The following is a 16,124-nucleotide window of genomic DNA, read 5'->3' as shown; positions in this document are numbered from 1 at the left end:
AATAAGACTTTGTTAGCATACTACATACAATGGCACTTTTGTACCCTTTATGTCATCATTATACACACTAACACACCCCACAACATTCCTTATAATAACAGAAGTAAAGGAGTAGAAGGATAAAAAACTCTCAGACCCGCAAGAAACAAGAGATCACAACATAAACTTCAAAGGGATAAAACAAAATCACAAACCCTTATAAATTTACAAAAGTGAGAACAAAAAACAGACTTATTTTTAGCCGCGACTAGAGGTTATATTTTCGTTGCGTGCAAAACGGTTGTTGCCGGAGAGTGGAGTGGTTGGCGGCGAGCAGGGTGGTTGTTTTCGTCGAAGCACGTGGAAGAAGAAAGGGTAATAATATTTTAGGGTTTATAGACAAGTTAACCGCGGACTAAATTGACGGATGAAAAATAGATTAGGGAACTTTTAGTTGTTTTTAATAGTTTAGGGACTAAGTTGGTGAGAGAGTGATAATTTAGGGACTAAATTGACCGATTACTCTCATATATCATATAATTTGTATATACTTGTTTGGTTTCATTTGACTTATAGGTTGACTGTTGTAGGGTTCACTTATAACTAGTTTAATGTTTATAATTTTCCAAAGAACAAATTATATGATTTTCTAGTAACTTGTTCTTTGTTGAATCTGAAGCCTTGGTTCAATAAGACTATTATGGTGATTTTATTTTGTTATTTAATAATGCAGGCTTGGTTTCTTAGCTATCAATCTTTTTGTGAAGCTCATAATTAATTTGTGCTTTAGCAAAGTGAATATTAACAAGAATTAATTTGGTTTCATGGCGAGGACTTATCAAAGCTATGTATATTTATAATTATGTTTGAAATTTTAATACACAAACCACTATTCATTCTCTCATGTTCTTTGTTTTACATATATGCAAACCTTTTTAAGGTTCTTTACTTAAAGATAAATATCTTTTATTAATTTTAGCAATTAGAAAACTGACAACACCAATGTAAATTTGAACATGTAAATTAGAAAAAGACAATACTAGTGTTTGATTGATTTGTAAAAAATATGTATGAATAGAATAATACAAGATAAAATAGCACAAAACAGGACAAATAAGAAAGAAAAGGACAATGGGGATGAGGACGATGAGGGTGAGAAAGGTAGGAAAAAAGTAATAAAAAAGATATTTGGTTGTCCATTCAGGAAGCAAAATGAGAGATCTTCATATTGCAGGGGTAAAAAGAAAAAAAATTTACACAGGAAAGTAAATCAAATTTCACTAACTTTGCAGAGGATAAACAACCATTTACCCTAATTAATATATATGAAAAGTGGCCAAGAGACTTGTAAATATTTCAGGCATAACATAACTTTTATTAATTTCACCAATTACAAAGACATATTACAACACCAATGTGGTGTCATGTAAAAGAGTAAAAGAGAAAAATGTTTCAACAAAGTTTAATAATTTAATTCCTAGGTAGCCTTATTCCCTTTAGTTGTAAGACCAAATCCAAATGGAAACAAAGGATCATAATGAGAATCACCAACATTCATAGGTAACTGATCAACAGTCTTAAACCATGTCCTTGGAAGTTTACCACTAAATCCATAATCACCAAACAAAACATCTGTAACACCATAACCTTCACTACCAGGAAGCCAAGCAGCAACAAGCCCATCAATTGTGTCAACATATGGTTGAATAACCACTGGTCTACCCGTGATTAACACGACAACACATTTGACTCCGCCGCATACATTGTTTATTGTTTGTGTTCCGTTACCGGAAATTGTCAAGTTTAAGCTGTCACCTTTTGTTTCAGCATATGGTGTCTCTCCGACTACCACAATTGCATATGAAAAATCATTTGATTTTACATAGTCTAAAGAAGGATTTTCTTGGTACACTACCTCTGTGTCTTTGTCAACTGTGTTTTTAATAGCACTTAAAATTGTGGTACCTGTTATATCAGTTGAGCCATGTTAACATTATATGTTAGGAATATCAATGTTGTCAATCATAGATTGTGGAAAATAGTTGTTTTTTAAGTTCTACTATGCTACAATGCTAGCATTGCAATAATGACGATTTTTTACAACACTTTGTACAAATTTGAATATCGCAGAAAAATAGCAATTTGTCTAAATTTCGCTAGCTATAGCGCTACTATTTGATAAGATTGATAAAAAAAAATGCATTCACCTCCTTAATGCACCCTAAAATGGCACATTCACTACTATTTTGTAATTATTGAATACTCGTCACCCTTATTTTTTCGGAGAAAATGGACACATTTCCTAAGGGGAGGTGGTGTATGCAATTAATGAGTTTTACAAAATAGAGGTGGTTGTATGTAAACCAATGTTTTAAAAACCAAATTGATATTGAACCGACAAGACCTCTCGATCATGGTTCAATTGCTTTAAAACCTTTGAACCAGGATAAAACAGAAACCAAACAACTAAAATGACCGAACCCTAATTAAGAGAAGTTCAAGATTCAACGTTCGGTTTTGTTTTTAAAACACTAATTTAAGGAGGTTCAAGATAGAGTAAAAAAACAAACTAAAAAAGTTGTAAGGGTTTAGTGTATACCACTAGTAAAGTTGTTTCCATCAACTCCTTGCCATTCAATAGTCCATCCACCACATTGATATCCTAGATTATCAGCATGGCTTCCAGCAACAAGTACTTTTGAAGCCTTTTTAGGAAGAGGAAGTATTGGCTTATCAACATTTTTACCATTCTTTAATAGTACCAATGATTTCCTCACAGCTTCTCTAGCTATTTCTCTATGCTCCTGTCAAATTATTGTTCCAATTTAATTTATCATTATAATATAAATATACTCTGTAGGGACTAAAATCATATTTAAACCTGAGCTGATGGACTAACCTGACTTCCAAGCTGATCGACAAAACTATAATCAGCCAATGGATTTTCAAATAATCCCATCACAAATTTAACTCTCAAAATTCTCTTCACTGCATCATCAATTCTACTAATAGGTACAAAATTATTTTTCACTAGTAAGGTTAGGCCATCGATGAATTCTGGGTAGTTATAAGGAATCATTATCTGCACCATAATAAGAGTAAGTATTATAAACTTCAGGGTACCGAGTTCGATTTTTATTGATAAAAAATTGCTAATCAACAAACTTGCAAAACTCATAATTTACCATGTCAAGACCAGCATTGACTGCGGTTTCAATTGAATACGTGTAGTTAGCATGAGGAGGCGACGTTATCCTATCAATTCCCTCATAATCTGATATGACAAAACCCTGCATGAAAACATAGAATTTTAAGCATATATTATACGATTGGTTGATCGAAAAGAACATTAGGTTAAAGTATTATACCCTGAAACGGAGTGTGTTCTTGAGAAAGTCGGTGACTAAATCGCGGTTAGCATGCATCTTTTCTCCATTCCAGCTTGAGTAAGAGACCATGATGGTTGAGACACCTTGAATAATTGAGTTATAGTATGCTGGCATGTGAATGCTAAGCAATTCATGTCTAGTTACAACTGTGTTGTTTTCATTGATTCCTTTTGTTGTTCCACCATCACCAACAAAATGCTTAGCACAAGCTGCAACTTTGTTTCTGTGCAAAACAAATGGCAACAAATTAATTCAAACACTAACATAAGGTAATTAGATAGGAAATAAGGATATAAAACTGCAACAACATCATGAGTTCTTAAGATTCTCTGGTTTACCCTCTCAAGGAAAATGTTGACTTAAGATTCCATTCTTTGGTCCCTTGTATTGTTAGCGAGTTTTGGTTAACCCCTAACTGACCATGCCACGTCATCATTTTTGTGGAATCTTTGGTCAACATTTTCTATGAGGGGATAAACTAGAGAATCTTCACATTACAGGGGTAATCCAATTTTTTTTGCAGGGGTATACCAAAACTCGCCAACAGCGGGTTAAAAACCTATTAACCCTATTTTATTTTATCAAATCTTAAGGTAATTAGATAGCAAATAATGCTATAAAACTCCAAGTATCATGAAATCTTACTTTCCAGCAACAAATGGAACACCCTTTGGCGAATTTGCAGGGACATCACCTTGCAATCCTGGAATTATTTCAGTCATAGCTTGAACTATTTTATGATCTTCACTATAACTTTCATAACATCTACCCCATCTTGGATCTCTACATACCTATTATACAAACACATAGATTATAAGATAAAAAAAATGCACTACAACAAATTTTGAACAATCTATTAAGGCTTAAATATCACATTCGTCTGTTCGTCTCTGTATGTATGCGCTCTTTTGGTTTTAGTCCCTGTATCACTACATAGAGGGACGAATGTGATACTTAAGCCAACTATTATTTTCCGTGATCTACGGTGGACAAATAGGTGATGTGTAATTTTCATTATCTAAATTACCGCGATGCAAGGCGCAAAAACATATGGAATTCCAGTTGCTCTGGATTCAAGCGCAGTTGCTTCACCAATCTTCTTCACTAGTTGAGGATCCCTGCAGATTAAATTAAACTTCATCATCAATACAAAGATTCAATGAAACTTCAAGTTGGAATTGAATTAAGTACAGTCAAAAAGAAATCTTCAATACTCAAAAATTACTGATTAAAAGAAAAAGAAATTTTTTATTTTTATTTTTTAAAATGTAAGTTAATTTTACTCTAAGGTGAATAATTGTCTGTATATTTTAAAAATAAAATGAAAATTTCCATTATTTTCATCATAAATACATCATCTTTAACTGACATTTTATCTTTTCTCCATCACACTTGTTTATTTCAATAGTTTTATATTTTATTAACAAATTAAAATTAAAATATTTTTTTAAAATAAAAAATAAACCATATTTTCGCCAAATAAACATAATTTAAATATTTCACACAAAAAAAAAATGTAACATTTACCTTGTAGCTCCTAGACCAACATTGTGAGGAAAAATAGTTGCATTATAGACATTGTTATGGCCATGAACAGCATCAACTCCATATATCATTGGAATTCCAAGCCTACTTGATAATGCACCATTTTGAATTTTATTTATCATATCAACCCAATCCTTTGCAGTTGCATTTACCTTAGGAACACTTCCACCACCACTTAGAACACTTCCTATAAAAAAAAATCAAAAATATAAATATATTCCTAATTGAACCGAATTGAACCATTATATAACAATTCGGTAAAATTAAATTGAATTGTTAATGATTGAACCATTTTTTAAATTAAAAGATAATTATAGAAAGAAAAAAAAAAACACTTACCAATAAAATACTTTTTCATAACATCAGCAGTAGCATTAACACGTTCAATCTGAACCATCTGACCAATTTTCTCTTCCAATGTCATTCTGTCCATAAGATCCTTGATTCGAGTATTCAAAGGTTGTTTTGGATCTTTGTATTTCAAATACTCAACTTCTGCCATAGCTACCAAACAGTGCAAAAGCATAATTCCCACTAAAAAGATTGTACCTTTTGCCATTTCTTCCTCTAAAAACAACTTCACAATAAAATCACAAGTCAAAAATTATGGTATAAATACAATCAATTATAAACATGATTTAGAGAAGACAAAAAACTGTTCTAGAGAAGACAATAGCAAAATCCAAATTAAAAGTTCTAGAGAAGACAAAGAAAAGGGACAAAGACATAAACATGTCCATCAAACAAAAAGAAAAAACAACTTTGTCATGAATGAAACCAAACAACTAGTCCAAATTTGGAATTTGGAAATTTTAAAAATAAAATAAAATCATAGAATACAACCATTCATCAATTAGTGCAAAATAAAATCATACAATTGCAACTAATAAACAAAAACACAAGGACTTAATATCCTTGCGAACAGCTTTATGGTACAATCAGCGCTAGACTTTTAGACTAAGATTTTATTTTCTCTAGTCTAACTATCTGCAGCTGACTGTATCATAAAATCACAAGCTGATAATTTCTTTTCGGCAACAAATCAACATTAAAAGTGTAAAAGTGAAAAAAGAAAATGATGCCTACCAATATACTAGTTTGTACAAAATAAGCTTTTTGCTAGATCTACAATGTTAGAGAAAAAAAATGAGCAAGAAACAGAAAAGTTTTCTTTCCCAAGAATAAGAATGGAAAAGTAAATGAAAAGTGTGGTATATAAATAGACAAAAAAAAAGAGCCTAAAATGGAAGCTGTTACGATTCATCCTTATCTCAATTAAATAATACCAAAACAAGCGTTCCTTTTAAATTTGGATTTGTTTAGATCTTTTTCAAATTTAATTATTATTAGATCAACTATGGACAATTTTGAACATTGTCTCAATTTTAGTGATGATTACGTCAAATATTTGCGGAAGAGATAATTTTAGAATTCAAACTGACTAACATGATGGCAAGATCTCTCATTGCTGACTCAGTGATTAGCTTATAACGAATGTAAAAGATCTTAAAATTTTAATTAAATTTACATTCAATATATTAAAGTTTAACTTTTTTTTTTTTTTTATAAGCAAAAAGTTTAACTTTTTAGTCCCAGCGAGCATATCTCTTTTTTTTTTTTTGAAGACCCAGCGAGCATATCTCTATTGGTAGGGATATTGCATTATTATGGCGATTGGATTCGAATCATGGATCGAAGCAAATCTGCTAATCTGAACAAAACAAACATTATACCAAAATAGAAATAATAAATAAACATCGTACCAAAATGAGAAATAAAAACAAAAACCGCACTAAGATGAGATTAAAACAAAACCAGATGAAAAAAGAATAAAACTTGAATGAAACCTAAATATGTGGTTACTCTTTATTATAATTTAAATAATGAAAAATACTAACTAGTGTCCTCGGGACTAGGCATGGCAATGGGGCGGGGCGGGGACGGGTTTTGTCCTCCCCAAACCCAAACCCATAAAGTTCTGGTTTCCCCAAACTCATCCCAAATTCGAGCAGGGATAAAAATGATAACCCCAACCTCATACTCAACGGAGATCGGGTATCCCATCGGGTTTCGGGTATCCCTATTACGCCTCTTTCCACATGAATTTAGATTATATTTTAGTATTTTTTTATTAAAAAAAGGTTAAATGTCCAAAATTATTTTCTCTCAACAATATTTTTTTAGTATTTCTCTCAAATTAAAATGTCCAAAAGTTAAATGTCCAAAATTTTAGTATTTCTCTCAAATTAAAATAAAAAATAAATATATGAACGTAATTTTAGAGATTGTTTAAGCGTTTCTAATTTAAAAGAGGTGAAATCTAATTTTTAGTATAAGCGGGGCGGGTTCGGGGTGGATATCAATGTACCCATTACCCGTCCCAAACCCATCTTTTGAAATCGTGGAAAACCCAAACCCAATCAACTCGGGTTTTTCCCGTCAAAGCGGGTATGATTTGGGTGGGTACCCGCGAGTATGGATTTTATTGTCATGCCTACCCGGGACAATCTTTAAACATTTCCATTTAAAGCAATACTTATTCAAAATTTAAACATTTCAATTTTCAGTGTATTGACTTCACATATTTTCATAAAAATTAAATTTCATAAAACTCATTATTTAAAATACTTAAAAGATGATTGTAAAAAAAAAAAAAAATACTTAAAAAGGGACACTCATTAGCCATAAGATTTAGTGTACTTGTATTGAATCCAATAGAATAAACTTATATTAGATTTAGACATGAATCACTATAGGTGAGAATACAAGAATAATAATGTGGAAACTCCGATTCGAAGAAAAAATTACGACTGTTGTCAAATGACAACCAAAGAATAACACTATGTAAAAATTATTACAACACATATAGATTACCATCAACCATCCCACAACCCCCTACACGTACTTTCTGCAAAACAAATATCTAACTATATCTCACAACATTGTAACATAAGAGTATAAGAAGCAAAAAAATCGGTCAAATATAAGTTTAAAGTGCTTTTAACTGGTGCATCTTCTAATTCAATATCACTTTGTTTTGAAACATATTCAGTTTAAGAAAACAAATTCTTGCCAAAAATACGAACCCTTGTTTTTAAATATATTCAGTTTAAAAACAAACCAAATCTTGCACTAACTTGTTGTCCGTTTGACTTCCATTCAAGTGTAATTATCTTTTATATATATATATATATATATTAAATTATTAATCTTGAGCTATAAAAAAAAAATCTTGCATAAACACATTTTAAGGCAATTTTCATAAATCTAAGCAATGTGAGAATTTTCATCATACATATTTTCAACTAACACCAACAGAAAATATGCGGGGAACAAAAATTTAAAAGAAACATTAATAGAGACTTTGAATAAAAGTTGAAGAAAAAATAAATAAATAAAGCTGATATTTTATATGTACAAAAAAAAATTTATAACCCAATATGTATGATACTTAACTTTTTTTTTATAAAAATCAGTAAAAAAAGATATAAGAAATTACCATCATTATTAATCTTATTAATCTTTATATTAATTAGTAATTATATATTATCAACATAATATAATAATAATGATTAAAAAACAATGTTTGATACCTAAACTCGTCCCAACTATAATACAATTGAAATTACAATAAGTTAAAATAATTTAAGGTCTATCAAAATCTCCTTAGACCATACCATCTAGTCCTAGTTAGTGAGTTTACTATGGAAATAAAATAAAAAATAAAAATAAAATTACTAGGAAAATGAGAATCTATGTAGAGGCCTACATTGGATCTCAAGACAAGACAAACAAGGACACAAATGCCACAAAAACTTGGTCACTCTTGAAAAAGACATGGAACATATGGAATACATGAAGTGCATATCCCATTTACATTTTTACATGATGCATGAACTTCCTCTCCTATTGAAGATGTTATATTAATCCCTTCAAGTATAATGTTTGTGCAACTTAGGGCTTCATCACAATGTAATTGAATTGCATGCTTAGAAATTGATGTTCCTCTTATGTTGCGAAAAGTAACATCACTCACTTTCACTGCATATACACTATCGTACGGATTGTATTCTTGATCAATAATCACAGGATTGTTAGCTTCAATTACTATTATATCCTCAAATGTGACTTTTCTTGCATACCCTTGTCCTCCCTAAAGAACACACAAAACACCAAAGTGTCTTTTAGCTACAATTTGATCGTGAGAGAAATTAATGTCATTTCGCCTTTGTGAAACTCTTCTTTTATATTTGATTTTTCATATTTCAATGCAAACTAATATGATTATGTTTGGAAAAAAATAATAAATATGTCTAATAACTTACTATCCATGTCTTGATTCTGGCTCCATTTGTTGTCCCATTGAAAGTGCAATTTCGCACATATATCTTTTCCACCGATTCTTGAGCTCCATTTCTTCCTAGGCTCCCCACACTATATAATCAACAATGCATCCCAAAGATTTTCATTATTGACCAAAACTCTTGATTATTGTATGTTGAAAGCAGACAATTAACTTGAACTAACCTTATTCCATGGCCAGGTCCACAAAAAATTCCAACAATGTCAATTGAACTCGAACCGTGATTAATGGCAATACAATCATCACCTTAATTAACATAACGAACGGAAACAATATATATTGAGAATCAGATGATTATTGTTACTTTCTATCATCATGGATGAATGTATGTATCCTATAAAGTCTAGTATGTAAACAAGACATGGATAGTATGTGTCCTATAATGTTAGAATAATACATTTTAAGATTATTAAGAATGTGATAGTTTTCTAGTATGTAAACATAAATGTGAAAACTATAACTTAAAAATAATGGTAAATTTTATTTTTTTAACCAAAACAAACATCTCCAAAAAAAAATGTGACTTACCAGTTTCAATCTTTGAATTCTCAATGATGATATTTGATGATTCTGCAATGTCAATCCCATCAGTGTTTGGGCTTTCATTTGGTGCAATAATATGTAGTTCAGAGATGTGTGAGCCATGACATGCATTCAAACTTATATGATTTCTTGGGCTATTTATGTGAGTCAATTGCCTTAGAATTAGATTTTCACATGCATGAAAATGCAGAGCCTGCACAATTTATCACAAAAAATATAACTGTAAAAATTTATTACACTCTTGTTTTTTGAAAAGTTTATTTTTTGGATGTTTTTATGATATGCATAACTATTAGCTTAATTATCCCTTGCATTTTATTAGGACAATTGGTATTTTTTTTTTTTTTTTGGTAGAAACAATTGGTATATTTTTGTTTTAGAATTAAGTTGAAATTTTGATATTTATATTTATTTTTTTTGTCAAGTAGTTTAGTGGTTAGAATTTCACTTTTTAAAGTGAATAAGTATATATTTCATGTATATAATAATTTTAATGAGATAAATTTGTAGTAGTTAACGAGTCGATTTTACATAGACAAAACTTACCGTTGGATTTTCACTTTCACACTTGGTATTAGAATAGCAATCCCACCATGAAGCACCTTTTCCATCAATGAGTCCACCACCATAAACCACAAGCCCACTTATCTCTATGAAACGGATCCATGTGAGTCTGTCAATGTTATTGGGCCATTTCCAAGCCTTAATGTTGTTTGGGGCTATGATAGTTCCCTCAATCTACAAAGTCAAACAATGCACATGATAAATTGGATATATATTGATTGTAAAATCCATGCGTTTGATCTGCTAAAAATTAAGGGATTGAACAAGATAATTTTAGCTGTACTGTGTTTGATTTTAAAATTGTTTCTGGTACTAGACAGATTCGGGACCAAGGGACAAAACAAACCTAAAATTTTTTGTCTCCCAATGAACCACGAGACAATTTTTTATCCTCTGAACAAGTTGTCTAAAATACCAAAATAATATTTTACCCACCAAACATCGCACAACACAAAATTTGTTCAATACCTTAAATGTTTGTCTTGTGCTGTGTTGTTCTGTCTTATACTGTCCTGTATTGTTCTGTTCAGTACATACATTTTGCAGATCAAACGGACTCATATATTATTGATTCTTAGGAGAATAAAACTTAACAAATAATTATGTGGTTAGTAGGAAGAATTATTAATTGAAATTTCAATTTTATTATTTAGTACATATATTTTATCATAATCTCATGGATTATCAATAATAAAAATTGCAGAATTTTTTTTTTTCTAGATGATCTAACTTTGCGTGAATTAATTTTGTCATTAGGAAAACTTTATTATAATAAATAGATTTTTGTTTTGAAGCAATTATAATAAAATAGATAGTTAGATTGTTATTTTACCTTTATATAAATGGTTGCAGAGTTGCAAGGACCTTGAAACCACATCGGCTGCAACATGAATGTTTTTCCTTTAGGTATCAGAAGTGTTGGGTTGTCATGAACTTCACTACATGTATCTTTCCATGCATCCATAAAAGCCTTTATAAGTTTCCACTAGTTAGTAAATTTATATGTCTGAGACATTTTTTTTACTAACCCTCTAGTTCTCGGGAAAAGAGGGACTCCGATAATACACGATTCGACCACGACGTAAATAAAGTCTGGCAAAAAATTGTTTTCACCAGGAATAAAGAAGCTTTGAAGTTCTGATGAGAATAATTTTTAGTCAGATTTTACTTACTTCGTTGTGGATCACTGAATACTGAAATTCCCTTTTCATTGGAACTAAAAGTTTCACAAAAAAAAATAAAAATAAAAAAAAACATCATAAGGTGTCGAGTTCGATCTCCGCTTTCAAACAACTACTAAAAATCAACTTCGAATGTTAAAGAAGATGGGAAACAAAAAATAAATAATAAATGAACTACAAACATATTTTAGTTTCAACATGTTAATTGACATTAAAAATTGGTATTATTTTAAATTAAATAAGATACATGATATGAAACAAATGAAAACATACCCTTGTTTCATCATTTTTGCCATTCCCAACAGCACCATAGTCAAGAACATTGAAGCTGGGACTTGTATAAGGTGAAGCAGCAGCAGCAGCAACAACAACAAACATTACAAAGGAAACAAATTGAAATTTCATTTTTATTAACTTTAAACCAAATATAAGTGAGACAAAGGTAATATAAGTGTGAGTACTGAGTAGAGAAAAGGTATATGTGTCAACATATGACACTAGTTACATTTTTTAAAAAAAAATATTATATACTTCAATCTTACCTATTCCATGTTTTTGCGGGTTTCTTTTGTTATAGAAAATTGCTACTAATGAATAAGACTATTTAATAACTAATTTATTTTTTATAAGTTCATTTTGCAAATTCTGCAAGCAACATTTTAAATAAATGGTTTTTTATGCCTCTCCAATGTTGTGAAGACATATTTGAGGCGCACATATAGGAGTTTTTTATTAAGAGTTGATCTATTAGACTTGCACACTATAAATTTGAAGAAATGGAAAATTCACTACAAAAAAAGTTGTGCATACCCAGGGTGTTTTTACCCACGGCCATTTTCCGTGGGTATTACCCACGGCAAAGCCTTTGAAAACGTGAAATTAAGAAATCACTTGTTTGCATCTCACTTTTTTAAAGGAAATGTTGCATCCACCAAATGAAGGGGCTGGGCGCCAAATGAAATTTTAGTTACCCACGACAAATTTGTATATAAGTATAAATTATAATTTTAATAATTTTTTTTATTAATTTACTTACACTTTACCTTTCTTTTCTTCATGTTACTTTTCTTCACTTTACCAAAGACTGAGGAAACGAAGGACGGAAGACATATCACAAATCCCTATCACTCTCCATTCCAGCGACCCTGTCATCTCCGGCTACCATCTTCGTTCTGGCGACCCTCTCCACTCTAGAGAGCATCTCCACTTTCTCCGTTTCCCAGCTGCGTTCTCTCTGTTCGTCCCCCCTCCACCGGAACAGTGAGTCTAATCCTTACAACTCAATCTTCATGTTTTGCTAATTAATCGATATAATCTTGTTGTGTGAAGCTGAGAATTGATTTTGTTGTTGTTGGGAGTGAAAACCCTAAATTTAATTTTCATATGATTTCAAATTTACATTTTTTTTCCTATAAAAGTTCATTTGTGATATGAAAAAAATTCCCAAATATGAAATTTAATGGTTACCTTTGTGATTTCTGATTAGTGACTACTTAACCATGGTTTTGAGCTATGGAAAAATAGAGGTACATTTAAATTTGTCCCAAAGTTTCTTCAATGGGTCATTGATTGATATATTCCTATCACAACCAGCTAAGTGGAATGGAATACAAATAAAAAATAGCAATATAGCAACAAGTACTACTTTCAGGCCTTGGGCTACTTCAATTTTTTTTATTTTTGTTGTTGATAAGGACCATTTATTGCATCTGTTGATTTATATAGCAGACATTTTTCATTTGAAAAAGGCTTTGATTGTTATTGATGGTGGTGGTGATGTGTACCATGCTATGTTTTAAGTCTATGCATGCAGCAAGGTTTGGTTATTGATGCGCACAATATTCTTCTATATAAATAGTCACAATCATTTAGTTGAAGTCATATATTGCTGCAATACTTTCATTGCTGCTAATTCACAGTACAGGCCAAAACATGTTGGATCAACCACCTTTGAATTTTCAGGTTGAAAATATCATCTATTGGTCTGTGGAACAACACCTTTTATGATACGAGGTTCACGCGAAATTGAAGAAGCTTTATTGAAACACTTGGGAGTGAAACGAAATGGTTAGTTCACTTGTATTAATTTCTCCCATTACCTACTTTGAACTTGATTTTGTTCTTGATAAATTTGAACCATATGTTTTTCCTCCTAAGAATTAATTTCTTTTTACCTTTGATTTGCAAAAATAACACAAGATGGTTTCTTTTCTGTTGGAGAAATGGGATGCATGGTGAGTTTTTCTATGAACAACAACTTGTTTTAATTTCAGCATGTTTCTAATATTCAATGTTTTATTCTTGTATGATTTGCTCTGATGCAATCATTGTATTAGGATAAAGTTACACGAAGGACAAAATTGGACTTTCTGATGGTCATTGTTTCAATAAATTTGGATATCTTTGATATTTGATATGGAGTGTGTAATTTTTAGTATTTTTTCTGTTTCAGTTTTATGAAGTTATAATGCAGCGGGCCGAGCTGGTTGGCTTTAGTATTTGCCAGCCAGGAAGTTTAAACTGCTGCTAAAATAAGACATGGCACAGTACCAGCTCTTGACTGCATAAGTTTTCTTGGTGCAAGATAGATTGTGCCGTAAATTTTTCTTAAAAAAAAAGTTATATGATGCAGTTATCCTCCTGTCTCACGGCAAGTGTTTTGATCTTTGGCCGATTACTCCTTGTTTTCCTTTTCGTTAGTTTTATATTTAATCTGTGTTTGTGGATTTTGACATTCTTTTACTTTTACTTTTAGGTCCACTTTGTCTGTTTAAATTGATTTGTCAGTCAGGGCCAAAACAAGTGATGTTAATGTTGGTGATTTTAGTGCTGGTTCTTATGCAACAATAGTTGGAGCGGAGGTGAATTTCCATTTTGTTTTTCTTCCTTTACAGTAATCTGTCTACATTTTTTGTATTGTTTTTCATGTACTATTTCTTTCTCAATGCATCAAATTGGATTCAATGTTGCAAATTGATAGATGATTGGTTCTAGTGCACTAATATTGATGCCCTGTGGTCATAATTTACATGTATGCAGTTAGACATGTATCTAAATTCAACACAAATAGCAGTTCAATGCTTATTTTTATGGTATAAGGTAGCATACAAGACTTAGGCGCTTTTGAGTTTGTATGTATGCAATGTATCTTACTTCCTTTCTCAATTCTTCCTTTGGATCTGCATGTTCTTAATAAAATAATGGTTAATAGCATAAAGCTAGTTTTCTCCTATGTAAGAAATGTTTGGCACAAAACTAAAGTTTGTCTTGTTTTATGTTTATGAAAGGCTGCAGAGTTGGGTAAAGTACCCACAGTGGACGAGGTCTTTGTAAGAACTCAAACCAGTGCATAGGATTCATCTTGGGTTGAACAAGATATAAGTTGCATCAGGCCTCAGAAGGTGCAGATGGTAAGGGCTCCCAAACCATCAACACAATCGACCCTAAGACTCGTCTTAAGCTATGTGCCCAATCATCTAGTGGAAAAACTGTTATGACTACATATTTTGTCCAAATTGTTAAGTGTCTTATTTGTTTATTTTGACAATTGTAATAGTGTCAATTTTTGTTAACACTACACTTTAGTTTGAGTAAATGATCTTTTGATGATATGACTCAATTTGCTTTGTTTTAAATTTAGTTATTGTTTGTTTGGTATTGGTTATCTTGTTGGGTGAAAATGGATGAAGTTATGTGATAGTAGCATACAATTGCTACCAGCTGTTTTTAAATGAAAAAAAAAATTGACCTTACCCACGGTAATACAGTAGGTAATGCTTTTCTATGGCAAAGCCGTGGGTAAGTATCTAGAAATGTTTTCTATGGCTTTCTATGGCAAAGCCGTCGGTATACTCTACTCATGGTATTGCCATGGGTAACTATCCATGGCAAAGTTTTGGATAATAACGTGGGAAAAGCCGTGGGTAGCTTACCCACGGCATTTTCTTGGGTACTTGAGTTACCAACGAGACAATATGCCACGGACCAATGCCGTGGGTAATCCGTCGGTAAATCTCATGTACTCATAGCGAAGCCGTGGGTAATGGCAAAAATGGCCGTGGATATAAACTGATTTTCTTGTAGTGATTTCGGAGTTCGAACTTTAATTTCTTCAACAATGTTTTTAATTTCTACTGCATAGAGATTTTCATATGAAATTTATCCGAACTTAAATATTTTTAATTTTATTTTTGTTGCAAATAGGTTTCATCCAATAGAAATAGTCTTATTTAAGACGTATTAGACACTAAATAAGAATTTTTTTTGCGGATAATTTTAGAGAGAGATGGCAGAACAGGCCGAATCTCAATGGGATTCAGTTTCTATCCCTCTCTGAAGATGATAATCTCATGTTAATACACCTTTTTCAAGTGAAGTTAAAGAGACAATTTGGAGTAGTGATGGTACCAAATGCCTAGGTCCAAATTATAAAAGGTGATATCTTTCCTTCATGAATTTTATAGTAGTACATCACTCCCTAAGGCTATCACTGCATCGTTTTTTGCTCTCATTTACCAAGAAAGATCATCCGCAAACTTTATCGGATTATCGCCCTATTTG

At 31.5% G+C, this 16,124-nt stretch overlaps 2 protein-coding genes and 1 long non-coding RNA gene across 4 annotated transcripts; 1 reads left to right on the top strand and 2 right to left on the bottom strand.

The window, feature by feature from the left end:
- Positions 1-1,333: 1,333 nt before the first annotated feature.
- LOC123884606 (beta-glucosidase BoGH3B-like) lies at positions 1,334-6,103 on the bottom strand. Its single transcript, XM_045933742.1, has 10 exons — positions 6,000-6,103; positions 5,253-5,490; positions 4,896-5,100; positions 4,396-4,486; positions 4,014-4,159; positions 3,348-3,591; positions 3,165-3,269; positions 2,879-3,061; positions 2,579-2,783; positions 1,334-1,944 (listed from the first exon to the last, which is right to left on the bottom strand). The coding sequence occupies exons 2-10, from the start codon at positions 5,470-5,472 to the stop codon at positions 1,457-1,459; spliced, it is 1,887 nt and encodes a 628-aa protein (XP_045789698.1). The 5' UTR covers positions 5,473-5,490; positions 6,000-6,103; the 3' UTR covers positions 1,334-1,456.
- A 2,379-nt stretch (positions 6,104-8,482) lies between these two features.
- LOC123885056 (probable polygalacturonase At3g15720) lies at positions 8,483-12,004 on the bottom strand. 2 transcript variants are annotated; one of them, XM_045934277.1, is made up of 7 exons: positions 11,838-12,004; positions 11,216-11,353; positions 10,366-10,557; positions 9,805-10,012; positions 9,441-9,522; positions 9,239-9,347; positions 8,483-9,066 (listed from the first exon to the last, which is right to left on the bottom strand). In XM_045934277.1, the coding sequence occupies exons 1-7, from the start codon at positions 11,967-11,969 to the stop codon at positions 8,734-8,736; spliced, it is 1,194 nt and encodes a 397-aa protein (XP_045790233.1). In that variant the 5' UTR covers positions 11,970-12,004; the 3' UTR covers positions 8,483-8,733. The 2 variants fall into 2 exon arrangements, with proteins under 2 accessions (XP_045790233.1, XP_045790234.1); XM_045934278.1 differs by having other exon boundaries at positions 11,216-11,331; positions 11,838-11,968.
- A 351-nt stretch (positions 12,005-12,355) lies between these two features.
- On the top strand, positions 12,356-14,306 carry LOC123887429. Its single transcript, XR_006801485.1, has 4 exons — positions 12,356-12,824; positions 13,527-13,631; positions 13,764-13,798; positions 14,017-14,306. It is a non-coding gene; the product is annotated as an uncharacterized LOC123887429 (long non-coding RNA).
- The last annotated feature ends 1,818 nt before the right edge of the window (positions 14,307-16,124 follow it).

This window comes from Trifolium pratense, linkage group LG5 (assembly GCF_020283565.1).
Source record: "Trifolium pratense cultivar HEN17-A07 linkage group LG5, ARS_RC_1.1, whole genome shotgun sequence".
Classification (NCBI taxonomy): domain Eukaryota; kingdom Viridiplantae; phylum Streptophyta; class Magnoliopsida; order Fabales; family Fabaceae; genus Trifolium; species Trifolium pratense.
This window is presented reverse-complemented; position numbering and strand designations above follow the sequence as displayed.